Source organism: Anolis sagrei, chromosome 11 (genome assembly GCF_037176765.1).
Source record: "Anolis sagrei isolate rAnoSag1 chromosome 11, rAnoSag1.mat, whole genome shotgun sequence".
Taxonomy (NCBI): Eukaryota; Metazoa; Chordata; class Lepidosauria; order Squamata; family Dactyloidae; genus Anolis; species Anolis sagrei.
Genome location: NC_090031.1, coordinates 5,188,938 through 5,210,539, shown reverse-complemented (window position 1 = coordinate 5,210,539; position 21,602 = coordinate 5,188,938). Strand labels below are relative to the sequence as shown.

The 21,602-nt window shown below is 45.8% G+C and overlaps 1 protein-coding gene across 2 annotated transcripts in view; it reads left to right on the top strand.

Annotated features, from left to right (window-relative positions):
- RXRA (retinoid X receptor alpha) overlaps positions 1 to 21,602 on the top strand; it is a 161,831-nt gene that overhangs the window by 135,824 nt on the left and 4,405 nt on the right. For both annotated transcript variants that reach the window (XM_060757471.2, XM_060757472.2), the window contains 5 exons: positions 824 to 993; positions 8,736 to 8,865; positions 15,386 to 15,518; positions 16,649 to 16,740; positions 17,000 to 17,105. In XM_060757471.2, the coding sequence (XP_060613454.1) occupies positions 824 to 993; positions 8,736 to 8,865; positions 15,386 to 15,518; positions 16,649 to 16,740; positions 17,000 to 17,105 (631 nt within the window). The remainder of the gene's footprint in view (positions 1 to 823; positions 994 to 8,735; positions 8,866 to 15,385; positions 15,519 to 16,648; positions 16,741 to 16,999; positions 17,106 to 21,602) is intronic.

Below are 21,602 nucleotides of genomic sequence, written 5' to 3'. Positions count from 1 at the left end.
TACAACTCCCAGAAATCCCAGCCAGTTTACCAGCTGTTAGGATTTCTGGGAGTTGAAGGCCAGAAACATCTGGGGACCCCAGGTTGAGAACCACTAAACTACTCCATCATGACCTATTGGTTACTCATAACTAGAGTGGGCCCATTGACCTAACGTTGATAGAGCAGGACCAACATATAAGTAGCTCCTATGGATTCATTGGGTCAGACTGTTGACTTGTTATTGGACAGCAAATGGATCTTATTCTCCTCCATCTGCACCAAATGTTTGGATACTTATAATTTCCTCCATCTTGAAAATGTCCTTCAAGAATCCAGTTGATGTTGTGTGCCTTCAAGTAATGTCTGAATTATGGTGACCCTAAGGTGGGGACTCAATGGATTTCCATGACCAAATGGGGATTCAATGGGATTTCATGGCCAAGTAGGGATTTAATTGGTTTCCATGGACAAATAGGGATTCAGTTCCAAAGTCATAAAATCCAAGAGTTGAGAGACCCTCATGGCCATCTAGTTCAAACATGGTACAATTTGGTATTATTTGAATCCAGCAGCAATCTAGACTATCTGGCATGGTCTTTGATGCTGTCATCTGTTGATTCTGTTTCCCCTACAATAGCTTTGTACTGATGGAAACTGATTAAATAATGTACAATTGCTTCCCTTCGTTGCATCCCATGTAGTCACACATGTTCATGCTGTTCCCTAGAACATTAGCTCACGAGGCATGCCAACTTGGAGGATGCCCAAGTCCTGCTTTGAGAAATGCTTTCTCTCTTGGAAGCCTCTGACCGATTCCTCTTCCTTCTCTCTCCCGTTTCCAGCTGTCCAGGAGGAGAGGCAGCGGGGCAAGGATCGCAACGAGAATGAGGTCGAGTCGACGAGCAACGCAAACGAGGACATGCCCGTGGAGAAGATCCTGGAAGCGGAGCTTGCTGTGGAGCCAAAGACGGAGACGTACATTGAAGCAAACATGGGCCTGACTCCAAACTCAGTAAGTTTTGGTTGCCTACTAGTGCAATGGTTTTAGGGGTTGATTTAATAGGGGATATGTTGGGCAGATGGGATCTAAACACCCTAAAAGTACCCATCTGATCTCAGAAGCCAACCAGGGTCATCCTTGGTTAGGACTTGGATGGGCGGCCACCAAGAAATACCAGGTGCTGTGGGCTCTATTTCAGAGGAACTGGCACAACTACCTCCTCATATTCCTTGCCTATGAAAATCCTACGGAAAGTCTGTGGGTGACTTGAAGGCATCAGATCTTATCTAAGCTCGGAAGCCAAGCAGGTTCAGTACTTGGATGGGACACCACTAGGGTGTGCAATTTTTTCGTTAGTCGTCGTAAGTTGTATCAAATTTGTTAAATTTGTACTTACAATGCAATATCCCACATGTGCGCCAAAAACGTAAGAATCGAAACTTTACCCAATACTATTTTGTTTCAGTTTTGTAAATCTCGGAATTAGTGGGATCCATAAGGGTTGAAGAACAAAGTTCTGAGTTCCAGGACCCAGCCATGATTGGGTGTCCTTGGTTCTCGCTCAGTCCTATTGGTGTGGTCCATAAAGCTTGAAAAACAAGGTTCTGAGTTCCAGGACCAGTGAGCTCCTAGTCCTCAAACCACGATTGGGTCCTCTTGGTTCTCACCAAATCCTAATAGTGAGATTCATAAGTCTTGAAGAACAAGGTTCTGAGTTCCAGGACCGGTGACCTCCCAGTCATCCAACCATGATTGGGTCTCCTTGGTTCTTACCCAGTCCTATTAGTGGGATCCATAAGGGTTGAAGAACAAAGTTCTGAGTTCCAGGACAGCTGAGCTCCCAATCATCCAGCCATGATTAGGTATTTTTGGTTCTTACCCAGTCCTATTAGTGGGGTCCATAAGATTCTGAGTTCCAGGACTAGTGACCTCCCAGTTGTCCAGCCATGATTAGGTCTTCTTGGTTCTTACCCAGTCCTATTAGTGGGGTCGATAAGGTTCTGAGTTCCAGGACTAGTGACCTCCCAGTTGTCCAACCATGATTGGGTCTCCTTGGTTCTCACCCAGTCCTATTAGTGGGGTCCATAAGGTTCTGAGTTCCAGGGCAAGTGACCTCCCAGCGTCCAACCATGATTGGGGCTCTGGTTCTTACCCAGTCCTATTTGTGGGGTCCATAAGGTTCTGAGTTCCAGGATCGTCATCCAACCATGATTGGGTTCTTACCCAGTCCTATTAGTGGGGTCCATAAGGTTCTGAGTTCCAGGACTAGTGACCTCCCAGTTGTCCAACCATGATTGGGACTCCTTGGTTCTTACCCAGTCCTATTAGTGGGGTCCATAAAGTTCTGAGTTCCAGGACTAGTGACCTCTTAGTCGTCCAACCATGATGAGGTCTCCTTGGTTACTACCCAGTCCTATTAGTGGGGTCCATAAGATTCTGAGTTCCAGGACCGGTGACCTCCCAGTCGTCCAACCATGATTGGGTCTCCTTGGTTCTTACCCAGTCCTATTAGTGGGGTCCATAAGGTTCTGAGCTCCAGGACTACTGACCTCCCAGTCGTCCAACCATGATTTGGTCTCCTTGGTTTTCACCCAGTCCTATTAGTGGGGTCCATAAGGTTCTGAGTTCCAGGACCGGTGACTTCCCAGTCATTCAACCATGATTGGGTCTCCTTGGTTCTCACCCAGTCCTATTAGTGGAGTCCATAAGGTTCTGAGTTCCAGGACTAGTGACCTCCCAGTCGTCCAACCATGATTGGGTCTCCTTGGTTCTTATCCAGTCCTATTAGTGGGCTCCATAAGGTTTTGAGTTCCAGGGCTAGTGACCTCCCAGTCATCCAACCATGTTTGGGTCTCCTTGGTTCTTACCCAGTCCTATTAGTGGGGTCCATAAGGTTCTGAGTTCCAGGATTGGTGACTTCCCAGTCGTCCAACCATGATTGGGTCTCCATGGTTCTCACCCAGTCGTATTAGTGGGGTCCATAAGGTTCTGAGTTCCAGGACTACTGACCTCCCAGTCGTCCAACCATGATTGGGTCTCCTTGGTTCTCACCCAGTCCTATTAGTGGGGTCCATAAGGTTCTGAGTTCCAGGACTAGTGACCTCCCAGTCATCCAACCATGATTGGATCTCCTTCGTTCTCACCCAATCCTATTAGTGGGGTCCATAAGACTTGAAGTGCAAGTTTCTCAATTCCAGGACCAGTCGTCCAACCATGATTGGGTCTCCTGGTCCTAAAGCACCACGTTTTCATTGAAAAACAAAACAAAACCTTTGCCGCTCTCGTTGCCGAGGAAGGAGGAGGGGAAGACCAAGCTTTGATTACCGCTGGCACCTGGGATACGGCAGCGATCAAGATTAAAGAGACTTCAGGGGAAATGTAATGAGAGTTGTGGGCAGCTTACGGGGCGGCAGGAGGAGGGAAAAGGAGAGAGGCCCGGGGAGGAAATGGAGCTGAAATAAATGCCTGCCGTTGGCCCAATCTCTCCGCCAGCCTCTCTTAGTAAATTGGATGCGGCTTTCTGCATAATTCAGCACACATTGCGGGGAGTACGGATGCACGCTGCATCTAAATACGAGACCTCGGAGGGGCGGGAGGAGGGCTTTTCAATACCCCGCTATTGCGGAGTTATTGATCAATGGAACTGCAAGGACGATGGGCAGGAGGGAGGGATATAGGGCTGTGTTACCCTGTTTCCCACTTGCATGACTTAAATAATGCACCTTAGTTTTGGGAGTTGTAGTTCAACTGCATCCAGAGAAACAGTGACCACCACCGACAATGGTCCAGGACCAAACTTGGCACGAAGAAGCCCCATGACCAACTGAACATACTGGAGGAGTTTGTGGAAATTGACCTTGGTTTTGGGAGTTGTAGTTCAACTGCATCCAGAGAAACAGTGACATTGGACTGGGACCAAACTTGGCACATAGCAGCCCCGTGACCAACTGAACATACTGGAGGAGTTTGTGGAAATTGACCTTGGTTTTGGGAGTTGTAGTTCAGCTGCATCCAGAGAAACAGTGACCCCTACCGACATTGGTCCCAGACCAAACTTGGCACAAAGAAGCCCCGTGACCAACTGAACATACTGGAGGAGTTTGTGGGAATTGACCTTGGTTTTGGGAGTTGTAGTCCAACTGCATCCAGAGAAACAGTGACCACCACTGACAATGGTCCAGGACCAAGCTTGGCACGAAGAAGCCCCATAACCAACTGAACACACTAGAGGAGTTTGTGGAAATTGACTTTGGTTTTGGGAGTTGTAGTTCAACTGCATCCAGAGAAACAGTGACCACCACCAATAATTGACTGGTACCAAACTTGGCATGAAGAAGCCCCGTGACCAACTGAGCATACTGCAGGAGTTTGTGGGAATGCACCTTGGTTTTGGGAGTTGTAGTTCAACTGCATCCAGAGAAACAGTGACCCCCGTTTTGGGAATTGTAGTTCAACTGCATCCAGAGAAACAGTGGCCTTTACGAACAATGGATCAGGACCAAACTTGGCACGAAGAAGCCCCATGACCAACTGCACACACTGGAGGAGTTTGTGGAAATTGACCTTGGTTTTGGGAGTTGTAGTTCAACTGCATCCAGAGAAACAGTGACCCCCCGTTTTGGAAATTGTAGTTCAACTGCATCCAGAGAAACAGTGACCATCACCGACAATGGTCCAGGACCAAACTTGGCACGAAGAAGCCCCATGACCAACTGAACATACTGGAGGAGTTTGTGGAAATTGACCTTGGTTTTGGGAGTTGTAGTTCAACTGCATCCAGAGAAACAGTGACCCCCATTTTGGGAATTGTAGGTCAACTGCATCCAGAGAAACAGTGACCATCACCGACAATGGTCCAGGACCAAACTTGGCACGAAGAAGCCCCATGACCAACTGAACATACTGGAGGAGTTTGTGGAAATTGACCTTGGTTTTGGGAGTTGTAGTTCAACTGCATCCAGAGAAACAGTGACCCCCCGTTTTGGGAATTGTAGTTCAACTGCATCCAGAGAAACAGTGGCCTTTACGAACAATGGATCAGGACCAGACTTGGCACGAAGAAGCCCCATGACCAACTGCACACACTGGAGGAGTTTGTGGAAATTGACCTTGGTTTTGGGAGTTGTAGTTCAACTGCATCCAGAGAAACAATGACATTGGACTGGGACCAAACTTGGCACAAAGCAGCCCCGTGACCCACTGAACATACTGGAGGAATTTGTGGGAACTGACCTTGGTTTTGGGAGTTGTAGTTCAACCGCATCTAGAGAAACAGTGACCTCTATGAATAAATCAGGACCAAACTTGGCACGAAGAAGCCCCATAACCAACTGAACATACTGGAGGAGTTTGTGGGAATTAACCTTGGTTTTGGGCGTTGTAGTTCAACTGCATCCAGAGAAACAGTGACCACGATCGATAATTGACTGGTACCTTGGCACGAAGAAGCCCCGTGACCAACTGAACATACTCCAGGTGTTTGTGGGAGTTGACCTTGGTTTTGGGACCAACTGAACATACTGGAAGAGTTTGTGGAAATTAACCTTGGTTTTGGGAGTTGTAGTTCAACTGCATCCAGAGAAACAGTGACCACGGCCGATAATTGACTGGTACCAAACTTGGCATGAAGAAGCCCCGTGACCGACTGAACATACTGCATGAGTTTGTGGAATTGACTTTGGTTTTGGGAGTTGTAGTTCAACTGCATCCAGAGAAACAGTGACCCTCACCGACAATAGACCAAGAGCAAACTTGGCACAGAGAACCCACATGACCAACTGAATACACTGCAGGAGTTGGTGGAAACTGACCTTGATATTGAGAGCTATAGTTCACCTGTGTCCAGAGAGCACTGAACCCAGCCAACATTGGATCTGAACCAAACTTGGGACACAGACCCAACATGGCCCGCTGTGCACACAGGCCTGGTTTGGGGAGGACCGGCCCACGATTCTGGGAATTGTAGTTCACCCACATCGTTAAGTATTTTCTAATGGGAGCATTCATAAATAACGAAATTAAATTGGTTTTTTTCCTAATAGTGTAGGTGGGACCTGATGTGGATGAAGGTCCTTGACTTGAAGGACCTTTCTTGAGAATCCCAGGATGCCAACAGATGATACTAGAGAGCTTGGACCTATGCTCTATTGGGTTGTATAGGTCACACAATGAATCGGGCCCAGAAATAGACCAAATGAGCTGCTGTACTCGTCATCTGCCTCCTCCTCGGCCTCCTCCTCCTCCTTGGGTTCCTTCTTCTTCTTCTTCTTCCCTGCTTCAGGCATCATCCCCCTCTTCCGATCTGTGGTTCCCAGGAGTTGCAGGCTGCTCCTTTGACACATGGCTTTCGTCTGTTTTGGCTGGCGGTGCCGGCTCCAAAGCAGCTGGTTTTTGTTACTTGGGTGCATTTCAAAGGGAATGCCCTCCTCTCCCTCACTCCTCCGTGCTTCCCATTGTTGTGGTTTTACACATTACAGAACGGGATGTGTTGGGGCATGTGAACGGCAGCAGCACCCTCTGCAGGAGGACGAGGACGAGCAAGGAGAAGAGTGGCCCTTGACTTTTCCAAACCTTCTCTTTCCTCGTACACTTCTTTGAGTTCTGTTTCTCAAGAATCTTGGAACACTAGAGCCTACGTCAGCGTTTCTCAACCTGGGTGGGTCGTGAGGCGGTGTCAGGGGGTCACCAAAGACCATTAGAAAACACAGTATTTTCTGTTGGTCATGGGGGTTCTGGATGTAGGTGAACTACAACTCCCAAAACTCAAGGTCAGTGCCCACCAAACCCTTCCAGTATTTTCTGTTGGTCATGGGAGTTCTGTGTGCCAAGTATGGTTCAATTTCATCGTTGGTGGAGTTCAGAATGCTCTTTGATTGAAGGTGAACTATAAATCCCAGCAACTATAACTCCCAAATGTCAAGGTCTAGTTTCCCCAAACTCCACTGGTGTTCACATTTGGGCATATTGAATATTCATGCCAAATTTGGTCCAGATCCATCATTGTTTGAGTCCACAGTGCTCTCTGGATGTAGCTGAACTACAAGTCCCAAAACTCAAGGTCAGTGCCCACCAAACACTTCCAGTATTTTCTGTTGGTCATGGGAGTTCTGTGTGCCAAGTATGGTTCAATTCCATCATTGGTGGAGTTCAGAATGCTATTTGATTGAAGGTGAACTATAAATCCCAGCAACTATAACTCCCAAATGTCAAGGTCTAGTAGTTTCCCCAAACTCCACCAGTGTTCACATTTGGGCATTATTGAGTATTTGTGCCAAGTTTGGTCCAGATCCATCATTGTTTGGGTCCACAGTACTCTCTGGATGTAGGTGAACTACAAGTCCCAAAACTCAAGGTCAGTGCCCACCAAACCCTTCCAATATTTTCTGTTGGTCATGGGAGTTCTGTATGCCAAGTATGGTTCAATTCTATCGTTGGTGGAGTTCAGAATGCTCTTTGATTGAAGGTGAACTATAAATCCCAGCAACTACAACTCCCAAATTACAAAATCAACCCCCCCCTCCCAAATCCCACCAGTATTCCAATTTGGGCATACCAGGTATTTGTGTCAAATGTGGTCCAGTGAATGAAAATACACTGTGATCTACTCACATTAGCATGTTTTTGAACTGCTAGGTTGGCAGAAGCTGGGGCTGACAGCGGAAGCTCACGCCGCTCCACGGATTCGAAACTGCGACCTTTCATAGAATCAAAGAGTTGGAAGAGACCTCGTGGGCCATCCAGTCCAACCCCATTCTGCCAAGAAGCAGGAGTATTGAATTCAAATCACTCCTGACAGATGGCCATCCAGCCTCTGTTTCAAAGCTTCCAAAGAAGGAGCCTCGACCACACTCCGGGGCAGGGAGTTCCACTGCTGAACGGCTCCCACAGTCAGGAAGTTCTTCCTCATGTTCAGATGGAATCTCCTCTCTTGGAGTTTGAAGTCACTGCTCCATTGCGTCCTAGTCTCCAGGAAGCTTGCTCCCTCCTCCCTATGACTTCCTCTCACATATTTATACATGGCTATCATATCTTCTCTCAGCCTTCTCTTCTTCAGGCTAAACGTGCCCAGCTCCTTAAGCCGTTCCTCATAGGGCTTGTTCTCCAGACCCTTGATCGTTTTTGTCGCCCTCTTCTGGACACATTCCAGCTTGTCAATATCTCTCTTCAAATGTGGTGCCCAGAATTGGACACAATATTCCAGGTGTGGTCTAACCAAAGCGGAATAGAGCATGGGGAGCATGACTTCCCTAGATCTAGACACTAGGCTCCTATTGATGCAGGCCAAAATCCCATTGGCTTTTTTTGCCGCCACATCACATTCCTGGCTCATGTTTAACTTGCTGTCCACGAGGACTCCAAGATCTTTTTCACACGTCCTGCTCTCGAGCCAGGCGTCACCCATTCTGTATCTTTGCATTTCGTTTTTTCTGCCTAAGTGGAGTATCTTGCATTTGTCCCTGTTGAACTTCATTGTGTTAGTTTTGGCCAATCATCTCTCTAATCTGTCAAGATCATTTTGAATCCTGCTCCTGTTCTCTGGACTATTGGCTCTCCCTCCCAATTTGGTGTCGTCTGCAAACTCGATGATCATGCCTTTTAGCCCTTCATCTAAGTCATTAATAAAGATGTCAACAAGTTTAGCAGCTCAGCAGTTTAAACCGCTGCACCACTGGGGACTCCCTATGAAGGGTGTATGTCCTTTGTATTCCTTTGTCCTCCTCTTTGTTCACTTCTGGCTTCTCTTCTCTTTGCAGCCCAACGATCCGGTCACCAACATCTGCCAGGCGGCAGACAAGCAGCTCTTCACGCTGGTGGAGTGGGCCAAAAGGATCCCCCATTTCTCCGAACTGCCCCTGGATGACCAGGTCATCTTGCTCAGAGCTGGTGAGTATGCTTGGATAGCTGGCAAATAGCCAATCGTAGTCTGCAAAGTCCTCTTTTGGTGCATCTCTCTGCTTGGGGTCTTAGAAAAGTGTGGTATCGAATGTGGTATGTTCGTGACACATACCAGCAGAAGTTGGTTTTACAGTTGTGTATGTTTTGTTTTGGGTATTGCAGAGGTTGGTATTCATAGCCTATTTTCGCGGGGTCTGCCTGGAAACCTGTTCATGACACATACCAGCAGAAGTCGGTTTTACAATTGTGTACATGTTGTTTTGGATATTGCGGAGGTTGGTGTTCTTGGTCTACCTTCGCAATTTCCATAAATCCTTCCCTGCAGGACTTGCTCTTGCACTGTTGCGATGCCCTTATTGCTTTCCATTGCTGGCTAGTGCTAAATGAGTGAAAGATTGGCCAAGAACTCCCAATGGAGTTCTGCATATGTTCTACTGGCCCAACTTACCTGTCCAAACTTATCTCCCCTTACGAACCACTGAGGACTTTAAGATCATCTGGGGAGGCCCTGCTCTCGGTCCCGCCTTCGTCACAAGCACGTCTGGCGGGGACAAGAGACAGGGCCTTCTCAGTGGTGGCCCCTCGGCTATGGCACGCCCTCCCTACGGAGATCAGATCTGCTCCCTCCCTCTTGACATTTAGGAGGCAAGTTAAAATGTGGCTGTTTGAGCAAGCGTTTACAAATACAGAGTAGCTAATATAGGAAGAAGGCGCGAAAACTGGGTCGCAGCTAAACATCAAAAAAACCAAGATTATGGCAACAAGAATGATTGACAACTGGAAAATAGAGGGAGAAAATGTGGAGGCCGTGAGAGACTTTGTATTTCTAGGTGCAAAGATTACTGCAGATGCAGACTGTGGCCAGGAAATCAGAAGACGCTTCCTTCTTGGGAGGAGAGCAATGTCCAGTCTCGATAAAATAGTCAAGAGTAGAGACATCAGACTGGCAACAAAGATCCATTGCCTAGTCCAAGCCATGGTCTTCCCTGTAGTCACCTACGGATGTGAGAGCTGGACCTTAGGGAAGGCTGAGCGAAGGAAGAGAGAAGCTTTTGAGCTGTGGTGTTGGAGGAAAGTGCTGAGAGTGCCTTGGACTGCGAGAAGATCCAACCAGTCCATCCTCCAGGAAAGAAAGCCCGGCTGCTCACTGGAGGGAAGGAGACTAGAGAGAAAGTGGAAGTCCTTTGGCCACATCATGAGGAGACAGCAAAGCCTAGAGAAGGGAATGATGCTGGGGAAAGTGGAAGGAAAAGGGAAGAGGGGCCTACCAAGGGCAAGATGGATGGACGGCATCCTTGAAGTGACTGGACTGACCTTGAAGGAGCTGGGGGTGGTGACGGCCTACAGGGAGCTCTGGCGTGGGCTGGTCCATGAGGTCACGAAGAGTCGGAGACGACTGAACGAATGAACAACAACACTATAGGAAATCGAATGACCTGACAATGGAATTGGACAATGCTTGAGAATAATGAGACGCTGATGATGTTGCTTTTATTGCTTTGGTGATGTCTTATACTGTCTAATCTATATTATGTTTTATGTATACTGTTTTGTTGGAAACTGCCTTGAGTCGCCGATTGGCTGAGAAAGGCGGTATACAAATACCGTAAATAATAAATAAATAAATACTTGGTTATGTAAGGGGTTTTTTTTTTGTTTTTTTTGGTCCTGGTAAAATTTCACCGAGAATGGCAGGTGACAGTCTTTGCTGTGGAGTGAGTTCCCCAGGGTGCCATCCTCTCGCCCCTGTTTAACATCTACGTCCGGCCACTTGCTGGACTGATGCGGAGCTTTGGCCTAGAGTGCCACCAGTATGCAGATGATACCCAGCTACTCTTGCATCTCGAACCTCGGACAACCGCGATTCCTGAGAACTTTAGGCTGTGTTTGGAAGCAGTGATGAGTTAGCTGCAAGCGAGCAGACTCAAAGTGAATCCTGCTAAAATGGAGATCCTCTGGTCCGGCCAGCCACCAGAATTATCCAGTCTCTGCCTGATTTCGATGGGGAAGCTCTAGTTCCGTCTGCCACTGTTCAAAGCCTTGGGGTTGTGTTGGACTCATAGCTGACGATGGAGTCCCAGATCGCTGCCATAAGTAAGCAGGCCTTTTCCCATCTTCGCCAGGCATGGAAATTGGCATCCTACCTTTCGGTAGAAGCATTGGCAACAGCAATCCACACAACAGTCACCACGAGGTTGGACTATTGCAATGCCTTATATGCCGGCCTTCCGAAGTCAACAACCCAGAAGATTCGGATGGTCCAAAATGCAGCGGCCAGGCTGCTAGCAGGATCATCTTTAACAGGGGTCCCCAAACTACGGCCCGCGGGCCACTTCCGGCCCACCAAGGGCACTTATCCGGCCCGTGGAGGAGGAGCACCCCCCCCACACACACACACAGTGCCCCTCCCTTGGCTGGCTCACACTATCCGTCAGGCTCGATGGGCAGCCAAGGGCAGCTACTCCGTGTGGCCTACTTGCGCGTAAAGCACGTCACGAGGTGCTTTACGCGCGAGTAGGCTGCGCGGGGCTGCTCCTCCCTTGGCAGGCTCACGCTACCCATCGGGCCCGATGGGCAGCGTGAGCCAGCCAAGGGAGGCTGCCCTAGCGCTCGATGCAGTCATTCCAGCCACATGACCTTGGAGGTGTCTACGGACAACGCCGGCTCTTCGACTTAGAAATGCAGATGAGCACCACACCCCAGAGTCAGACACAACTGGACTTCATGTCAGAGGAAAACCTTTAACCAGGAAAATTGTGGAAGATCCAGGGTGGGAGAAAGAACTCTTGTCTGTTGGAGGTAGGTATGCATGTTTCAATTGGCCTCCTTGATTGCCATTTCATAGCCTGACAGTTTTTAGGGAGAATCCTTTGTTGAGAGGTGATTAGCTGGCCCTCATTGTTTCTTGTCTGGAGTTCCCCTGTGTTTGAGTGTTGTTCTTTATTTACAGTTATAATTTTAGAGTTTTTTTTAATACTGGTAGCCAGATTTTGTTCAGACTAGAAATAGGAAGATTTCCCATTCTCTGGAATTACTGCCTAAAGAGGGCTAGAAAGGATCCCCTCTAAGGGCCCTTCCACACAGCAAAATATAAGATACGTGCAATGTGCATAGGAATTTTTTAATTGATTTTTTAAAAAAAAAACCTGTAGTCCGGCCCTCCAACGGTCTGAGCGACAGTGAACTGCCCCCCGGTTTAAAAAGTTTGAGGACCCCTGGTCTATAAGATCCCATATCACACCGATTCTGCAACAACTGCATTGGCTACCAATAGAACATCGGATCTCTTACAAGAACCTGATCCTGACATTTAGAGCTCAATATGGCCAAGGACCTTTATATCTTAGGGACTGCCTCATTCCTTTTTCCCCACCACTGGTCACCTCGATCCACCCAGGAAAATCTCCTCTACATACCAGGCCCTAGGGAGGGACACCTGGAAGCTACAAGGCATAGTAGAGCTTTGCTCCAATTCTGTGGAACTCATTGCCTCCATATATTAGAGCAGGGGTCCTCAAACTTTTTAAACCGGGGGCCAGTTTACTGTCTCTCAGACCGATGGAGGGCCGGAATATAGTTTGTTTGTTTTTTTAAAAAATCGATTAAAAAATTCCTCTGCACATTGCACATATCTTATTTTGCTGTGTGGAAGGGCTCTTAGAGGGGGTTCTTTCTAGCCCTCTTTAGGCAGTACTTCCAGGAGCAGAGAATGGGAAATCTTCCTATTTCTAGTCTGACCAAAAATCTGGCTACCAGTATTTAAAAAACTCTAAAATTATAACTGTAAATAAAGAAAAACACTCAAACACAGGGGAACTCCTGACAAGAAACAATGAGGGCCAGCTAATCACCTCTCAACAAAGGATTCTCCCTAAAAACTGTCAGGCTACGAAATGGCAATCAAGGAGGCCAATTGAAACATGCATACCTACCTCCAACAGACAAGAGTTCTTTCTCCCACCCTGGATCTTCCACAATTTTCCTGGTTAAAGGTTTTCCTCTGACATGAAGTCCAGTCGTGTCTGACTCTGTGGTGCTCATCTGCATTTCTAAGTTGAAGAGCCGGCGTTGTCCATAGACACCTCCAAGGTCATGTGGCCAGCATGACTGCATGTAGCGCCGGGGCAGCCTCCCTTGGCTGGCTCACGCTGACCATCAGGCCTGATGGATAGCGTGAGCCTGCCAAGGGAGGAGGAGGCCCACACGGCCTACTTGTGAGTAAAGCACCTCGCGAGATGCTTTACTTGCAAGTAGACCATGCGGAGCAGCCTCCCTTGGCTGGCTCACGCTGTCCATCGGGCCTGACGGATAGCGTGCGCCAGCCAACGGAGGGGCACTGTGTTGGGGGAGGGCGCTCCTCCTCCTCCGTGGGCCGGATCAGGGCCCTTGGCGGGCTGGAAGTGGCCTGCGGGCCGTAGTTTGGGCACCCCTATATTAGAGCAATGTCAGAGTTGTGACCTTTCGTAAAGGCACTCAAGACTTGGCTGTTTGGTTGTGCATTTAAGTAATCAGATCTAATTTGCCAAATAGTCACTGTTGACTGTGTTTATGTTGAATGTTTTTATATTGTGAAATGCTATTTTAAATTAGGTTCTTGTGGGTTTTTTCAGGCTATAGAGCCATGTTCTAGAGGCATTTCTCCTGACATTTCGCCTGCATCTATGGCAAGCATCCTCAGAGGTAGTGAGGTAGTGAGGACCTCACTACCTCTGAGGATGCTTGCCATAGATGCAGGCGAAATGTCAGGAGAAATGCCTCTAGAACATGGCTCTATAGCCCGAAAAAACCCACAAGAACCTAGTGATTCCAGCCATGAAAGCCTTTGACAATACTATTTTAAATTGTAAGTCGCTCGGAGCATCTTGGTGGAGAGCGACTAATTAAGAAATAAAGTGAAGGGAAGTATAGGAACAGAAGCATTTTAATACAGAACGTGAACCCCCCATATCAGCATTGAGTTGTATTGGAGGAGCCAGAAAATGTCTAGAGCAGGCCTGGGCAAACTTGGGCCCTCCAGGTGCTTTGGACTTCAACTCCCACAATTCCTAACAGCCTCAGGCCCTTTCCTTTCGTAAGCGACTGAACGAATAAACAACAACAAATTGAAGCCATATTTGCCTTTCTTGTGCCAAAGGACTCTGCTAGATGGCCTTTGGGGTGCCGCTTGTGATTCTGCCCTTCCTTGCCAAGAGGGATGCTCCGCCATTGGCAGAAAAGCACTCACTTGACAGACAGGCTGCCAGTGTCTTTATCAGATGCATCCTCATTTGACCCCCAGAGTCTTTTAACCAGCGGCGTTATGTATAATTGAGCACAAGGAGACGCCTGAAGAGCGCAGCTACCCATGAAATATTGAAGGACTAAAACTTAGCTCAGAGTGGCGTCAGGATTTCCCTGTGCCTCTGCCTTGGCACAATTGTATTGCAGCTTATATCTTTAGACGGGTATTAGCTACCTTAGAAGGTACCTATAGGAAAGCCGTTGCTGGATCCATGAGATAGTGTGTCCACTCTGTCTTGAGCAAGGCTTCTCAAACTTTTAAAGCCGTGGAGCCAACAAACTTTAGGAAACTTTTTGAAATTTGACAGGGAAACAATCAGGGTCAGTTAACACCTCCCAACAAAGGATTCCCCCAGGCAGGAAGCAACCAGGCATTGAAGCTGCAAGACTATTTATTGCTAATCAGGGTGGCCAGTTGCACCATTCACACCTACCTCAAACAGACAAGAGTTCTTTCTCCCAACCTGGACATTATTCCACAGATATCTAAACCTCACTTGCCTAGTTTCCAACAGACCTCACGACCTCTGAGGATGCCGGCCATCGATGTGGGTGAAATAATAATACCACGAATAGCCGAAACCCCAGGGGCCATCTAGTCCTACCCCATTCTGCCATGCAGGAAAAGCACAATCAAAGCACTCCCAACAGATGATCTCCCAGCCTTTATGATGATGATAATAATAATAATAGTAGTAGTAGTAGTAGCAGTAAAGGTTTTCCCCAGACATTAAGTCTAGTAGATATTATTATTATTATTATTATTATTATTATTATTATTATTATTCCTCGTTGCCCAAATTAGTACAGAACTATGAAAAGAAGCTGGCAAGGGCATGTTGGAAGGGAAGGAGTGTGTTTTTGGTAAGCCCAAGGGCTTCTGCAGAGGAAAAGTACTCTCGGAAGCCCCGAGAGGACATCTTGAGCCTGTTGGCAAGAGTTGGAAGACTCATCTCCTTTCAAGAGAAGGTTGGCAAGATTTCAGCCCTAGTTCGCAATCCGCCCCCGAGTCTCTCACTCGGTCTTGGCTGTTGAAGGATGTCTTGATGCACCAGGTTGGCAATCGCCTTGGCTGTGTACAACAAGACTCCATGTCAACACTTGCCTGGGGTGACTCATAGACTCATAGACTTAGAAGAGACTCCAAAGCCACCCAACCCAATTGATGGCCATTCCTTTTTATGCAGACTTCTCAACCCCTTCCTCTCCTTTTTTGCATTCTTTCCAGGTTGGAACGAATTGCTCATTGCGTCCTTCTCTCACCGATCCATAGCTGTGAAAGATGGGATCTTGCTCGCCACGGGTCTACACGTCCACCGGAATAGTGCTCACAGTGCGGGGGTCGGCGCCATCTTTGACAGGTGAGCAGACAAGAACATGTGTGCATACTTAGATACTTAGATCCAGACCCTTAATCATAGAATCCTAGAGTTGGAAGAGACCTTGTGGGCCATCCAGTCCAACCCCATTCTGCCAAGAAGCAGGAAAATCGCATTCAAAGCACCCCCGACAGATGGTCATCCAGCCTCTGTTTAAAAGCCTCCAAAGAAGGAGCCTCTACCACACTCTGGGGCAGAGAGTTCCACTGCTGAACGGCTCTCACAGTCAGGAAGTTCTGAATCATGTTCAGATGGAATCTCCTTTCTTGTAGTTTGAAGCCATTGTTCCATTGCGTCCTAGTCTCCAGGGAAGCAGAAAACAAGCTTGCTCCCTCCTCCCTGTGGCTTCATCTCACATATTTATACATGGCTATCATATTTCCTCTCAGTTTTCTTTTCTTCAGGCTAAAAATGCCCAGCTCCTTAAGCCACTCCTCATAGGGCTTGTTCTCCAGACCCTTGATCATTTTAGTCACCCTCCTCTGGACACATTCCATGTATAAATATGTGACTTCCTCTCACATATTTATACATGGCCCTCATCATATCATTAAAGAAGTATATTTTATTGCTGAAACAAACACAAAACAGCGCAAAACATCATGTTGCTCTTCCTCATAGTCTTGCTCGCGAGTAGTTTTCTTGCCTCTCCTAATACTAGTGTTACTATCACTGCCAGCAGACTCTATCACAACAATATACATTAGAAGCTACTTAACACTCAGCACATCATAAACTTGCTTCATTACCATCCGAGATCATAACATAGAGAACACTGTTATCAGTACTAGTCCACACCTCTTGCATTCCAGAGTGATGTAGTACGACCACTATGGCTGCGTCCATTTGTTCTATACACTTGATTTATGATTTCTCTGGGAATGCCGTTCCCTCCATGGTTCAGTTAACTCTTTCCACACAGGAATACACTCGGCACATAGCTACTGCATTTTGAACATACATTCATACTTTGAAATCTACATTTTAAATTTCAAACAGCTCCAACAGGACCAAATTTGGCACAAATGCCAAATAATTTTCCTTTAGGCGATTGTGGGAAGAGGGTGTTTCAAATATACAACCTTCTTGCTTTTGTTGTTGTGTGTATCCAGAGTATTGACAGAGCTGGTGTCGAAAATGCGAGACATGCAGATGGACAAGACAGAGCTGGGGTGCCTCCGAGCCATCGTCCTCTTCAACCCCGGTAGGTTGAGCTACCTTTCCTTGCTGGGGGAATGTACATGCGTGTGCAAAAGTGAACCTGAAATTGGACACAAAGATGCAAAGTGGGAACGGGCAACTATGGGAGGCCTTAGCTGGCCAGATCAGCAGACTACATTGTCTCTAGAATATTATGGACATGCCCCTAGAAGACATTTTTGGCCATTATTATTATTATTATTATTATTATTATTTCGTATTCACCTCTCCTCATAGTTTAACTGTTTTCCTTCCACTTGCAGACTCAAAGGGCCTATCGAATCCTGCTGAAGTTGAGGCTTTGCGTGAAAAGGTGTACGCGTCGTTGGAGGCCTACTGCAAACACAAATATCCCGACCAGCCCGGGAGGTGAGTTTCCACATCAGGTAGTGATGTATGGTTGGATGGATACTGGGAGAATTTGCTTTCTGACTGGGAGAATTTGCTTTCTGCAGAAGACTAATGGGTGCATTGACATCCCCAGAAACCTTGGAGTATTCTCTTGAGTATTCTTTGCCCAAGAAAGCCCTACAAGATGTGTGAGCTCACCATGAGAGGCATCTGATGATGGACCCATTGGACATTGCGGTTTTGTTTATTTTCATGGCATTACCCCCACTGCACTGACTTATCTATGGGGCTAAATAGCTCAAAGACACAAGATTTTGTCTGATCTTGGAAGCTAAGCAGGGTCAGCCAGTTAGGACTTGGGTAGGAGACCGCCAATGAATCCCAGGTGTTGTAGGGTATATTCCAGGGGAAGTAACTAGCAAAATCACCTCTGGGTATTCCTTGCCAGAGAAAACCCTATGAAATGCATGGCTCACCATGTGTCTGCATATGACTTGAAGGCACCAGATCACATCCCATCTTGGAAGCCAAGCAAGGTTGCTCCTCAGATGTGAATCTGAGTCTCATGGGTGATATAATAAAATAATGTATTATTATAATATGTATACTATATTATATTATATATAATATATATTATTATTATATGTGTGTGTGTGTGTGTATAAATAATACAAATAGCAGAAACCCCAGGGGCCATCTAGTCCTACCCCATTCTGCTGTGCAGGAAAAGCACAATCAAAGCACTCCTAACAGATGGCCTCCCTGCCTTATGGTATAATAATAATAATAATAATAATAATAATAATAATAATATAATGTATTATTATAATATATGTAATATAATATATAATAATATAACAAATAATAATAATAATAACAACAACAACAACAACAATAATAATAATAACACAAATAGCAGAAACCCCAGGGGCCATCTAGTCCCAACAGCACAATCAAAGCACTCCCAACAGATGGCCTCCCTGCCTTACGGTATAATAATAATAATAATAATAATTATATAATGTATTATTATAATATATGTAATATAATATATAATAATATAACAAATAATAATAATAATAATAATAGTAATTATTATTATTATTATTATTATATAATGTATTATTATAATATATGTAATATAATATATAATAATATAACAAATAATAATAATAATAATAACACAAATAGCAGAAACCCCAGGGGCCATCTAGTCCTACCCCATTCTGCTGTGCAGGAAAAGCACAATGAAAGCACTCCCAACAGATGGCCTCCCTGCCTTACGGTATAATAATAATAATAATAATAATTATATAATGTATTATTATAATATATGTAATATAATATATAATAATATAACAAATAATAATAATAATAATAATAGTAATTATTATTATTATTATTATTATATAATGTATTATTATAATATATGTAATATAATATATAATAATATAACAAATAATAATAATAATAATAACACAAATAGCAGAAACCCCAGGGGCCATCTAGTCCTACCCCATTCTGCTGTGCAGGAAAAGCACAATGAAAGCACTCCCAACAGATGGCCTCCCTGCCTTACGGTATAATAATAATAATAATAATAATTATTATAATTATAATTATTATTATTATTATTATATAATGTATTATTATAATATATGTAATATAATATATAATAATATAACAAATAATAGTAATAATAATAACACAAATAGCAGAAACCCCAGGGGCCATCTAGTCCCAACAGCACAATCAAAGCACTCCCAACAGATGGCCTCCCTGCCTTACGATATAATAATAATAATAATAATAATAATAATAATAATAATAATAATACAAATAGCAGAAACCCCAGGGGCCATCTAGTCCTACCCCATTCTGCTGTGCAGGAAAAACACAAATCACTCTCAACAGATAGCCTCCCTGCCTTACGGTATAATAATAGTAATAATTATTATAATTATTATTATTATAATTATTATATAATGTATTATTATAATTAATAATAATAATAATAATAATAATAATAATAATAATAATACAAATAGCAGAAACTCCACTGGGCCATCTAGTCCTACCCCATTCTGCTGTGCAGGAAAAACACAATCAAAGCACTCCCAACAGATAGCCTCCCTGCTGTAAGGCCTCTGCAGAGCACAGATTGAGAACCATTGGTTTGTTGTGTCGTCTCACTCAGTTCAAAAGCAGCAAGAGAAAGAACGGTGATTTTTCCCCCCTCGCAGCATATCCATTTGCATCTGTTAAGAAATGGATTCCCTTTGGCACACTACGTTGCGTGGGCGCCTCCTCCGTATGCATGCCAAGGAACTGGGAGATGGACGTTTCCCGGCTACCCTTGAATTGCAACCAGGAGCCGATCCAAGGATTGCATCTCCATCTTGTGGGCAAAGGCTTCTTGCCTAAGGAGAGTGTGTCTTGTGTTTGTGTGTTAAGTCATTCCCACTCTTTGGGTTGTGAGGCCGAAATGGGGGGCAGCGCCGTGGAAACGTTCCAAGGAGTCGTTATATTTTCGCCTCTCTGCCCAACTCCTTTGGCAGGGCACTGGGTACGTGACCTTATGCATCCCCTGAATGTTAACCCAGTCCTATTGGGATCCCTCTTACCCTTCCATTGCAATGTTTTGCCGAGCCAGGGAACTCATAGTTAAACCCTTCCCGAACGCCCGTCATCTGGTTTAGTTTAAAAGGGACGCTTTCAGAGATGGGGGGAGGAGGAGGAGGCCAACAGGAATGGCAGCGTTTGATTTGTATTTTCCTGGCCTTGGTCCCATTCCGCTTGCCAACTCAGCATTTCGAGGAGGCGAAAGGGGGAGACGTGGGACGGGACTGTGGGACTCGGATCCAACCCATGCCTCCGCCCCTTCCTTCCATTGGCTGGGGGCTTTCCAGTTTTCCAACATGCACCGAAACTTTGGAAACGGCACGTTGCTGGCCTGCAGTGCGACGGCAAATATAAACACATGAGGTCACTGTGAAGTATTCAGGAGGGATTTCCGTGGATGATGGACATACAGAAGAAATGAAGTTTAGGAGCATGAGTTGCCCTCTGTCTCCCCCGAAAACATTGGCAGTCTACAACCCACATACACCCCAGAAAGAAACATGTTGTATGTTCTTGATACTTGGGTATGTTCATAACGTACAGGGGCGGCTAACCCATTACGCAGAGTAAGCATTTGCAGTATAGTTCATTTTGCCTAGGGGTGCAAAATGCAAGTTGTAGTTACTGGAATGTATAGGTAAAGGTAAAGGTAGTCCCCTGACATTAAGTCCCGTCATTTCTGACTCTGGGGTGTGGTGCTCATCTCCATTTCTAAGCCGAAGAGCCAGCGTTGTCCGTAGACACCTCCAAGGTCATGTGGCCGGCATGACTGCATGGAGCGCCGTTACCTTCCCACCGGAGCGGTACCTATTGATCTACTCACATTTGCATGTTTTCGAACTGCTAGGTTGGCAGAAGCTAGGGTTGACAGCAGAAGCTCATGCCGCTCCCCAGAATCGAACCTGCGACCTTTCGATCAACAAGCTCAGCAGCTCAGTGCTTTAACCCACTGCGCCACCGGGGGCTCCTACTGGAATGTATAGTTCACCTAAAATCAAAGAGCATTCTGAACTCCACCAATGATGGAATTGAACCAAATATGGCACACAGAACTCCCACAACGAACAGAAAATATATATCGGTGATTGGTTGGGAAGGGGCACCAAAATACGATTGAAAATTACCTAGGACCACCTCTGATATCATATCACATGAATCCTACAAATGTTAAAAGAGGGATTACTGTAATCCTACAAATGTTACAGATTGGATTACTGTAATGCACACTACGTGGGGCTGCCCTTGAAGACGGCTTGGAAATTTCAATTGGTACAGCGGGCGGCATAGAATCATAGAATCATGTGTGTTCTTGATACTTAGGTACGTTCATAACGTACAGGGGCGGCTAACCCATTACACAGAGTAAGCATTCGCAGTATAGTTCATTTTGCCTAGGGGTGCAAAAAAAATGCGAGTTGTAGTTACTGGAATGTATAGTTCACCTACAATCAAAGAGCATTCTGAACTCCACCAATGATGGAATTGAACCAAATATGGCACACAGAACTCCCATGATGAACAGAAAATATATATCAGTGATTGGTTGGGAAGGGGCACCAAAATACGATTGAAAATTACCTAGGACCACCTCTGATATCATATCACATGAATCCTACAAATGTTAAAAGAGGGATTACTGTAATCCTACAGATGTTACAGATTGGATTACTGTAATGCACTCTACGTGGGGCTGCCCTTGAAGACGGCTTGGAAATTTCAATCGGTACAATGGGCAGCAGCCAGGTTACTAACTTGTGCGACTTAGAGAGAGCGGTCAACTCTCCTGTTTAAGGAGCTCCATTGGCTGCTGTTCATTTTCCAGTCCCAGCTTGGGTGTCCTCCTTATTTATATGTAACTAGCTGTCCCTTGCCATGCGTTGCTGTGGCTCAGTC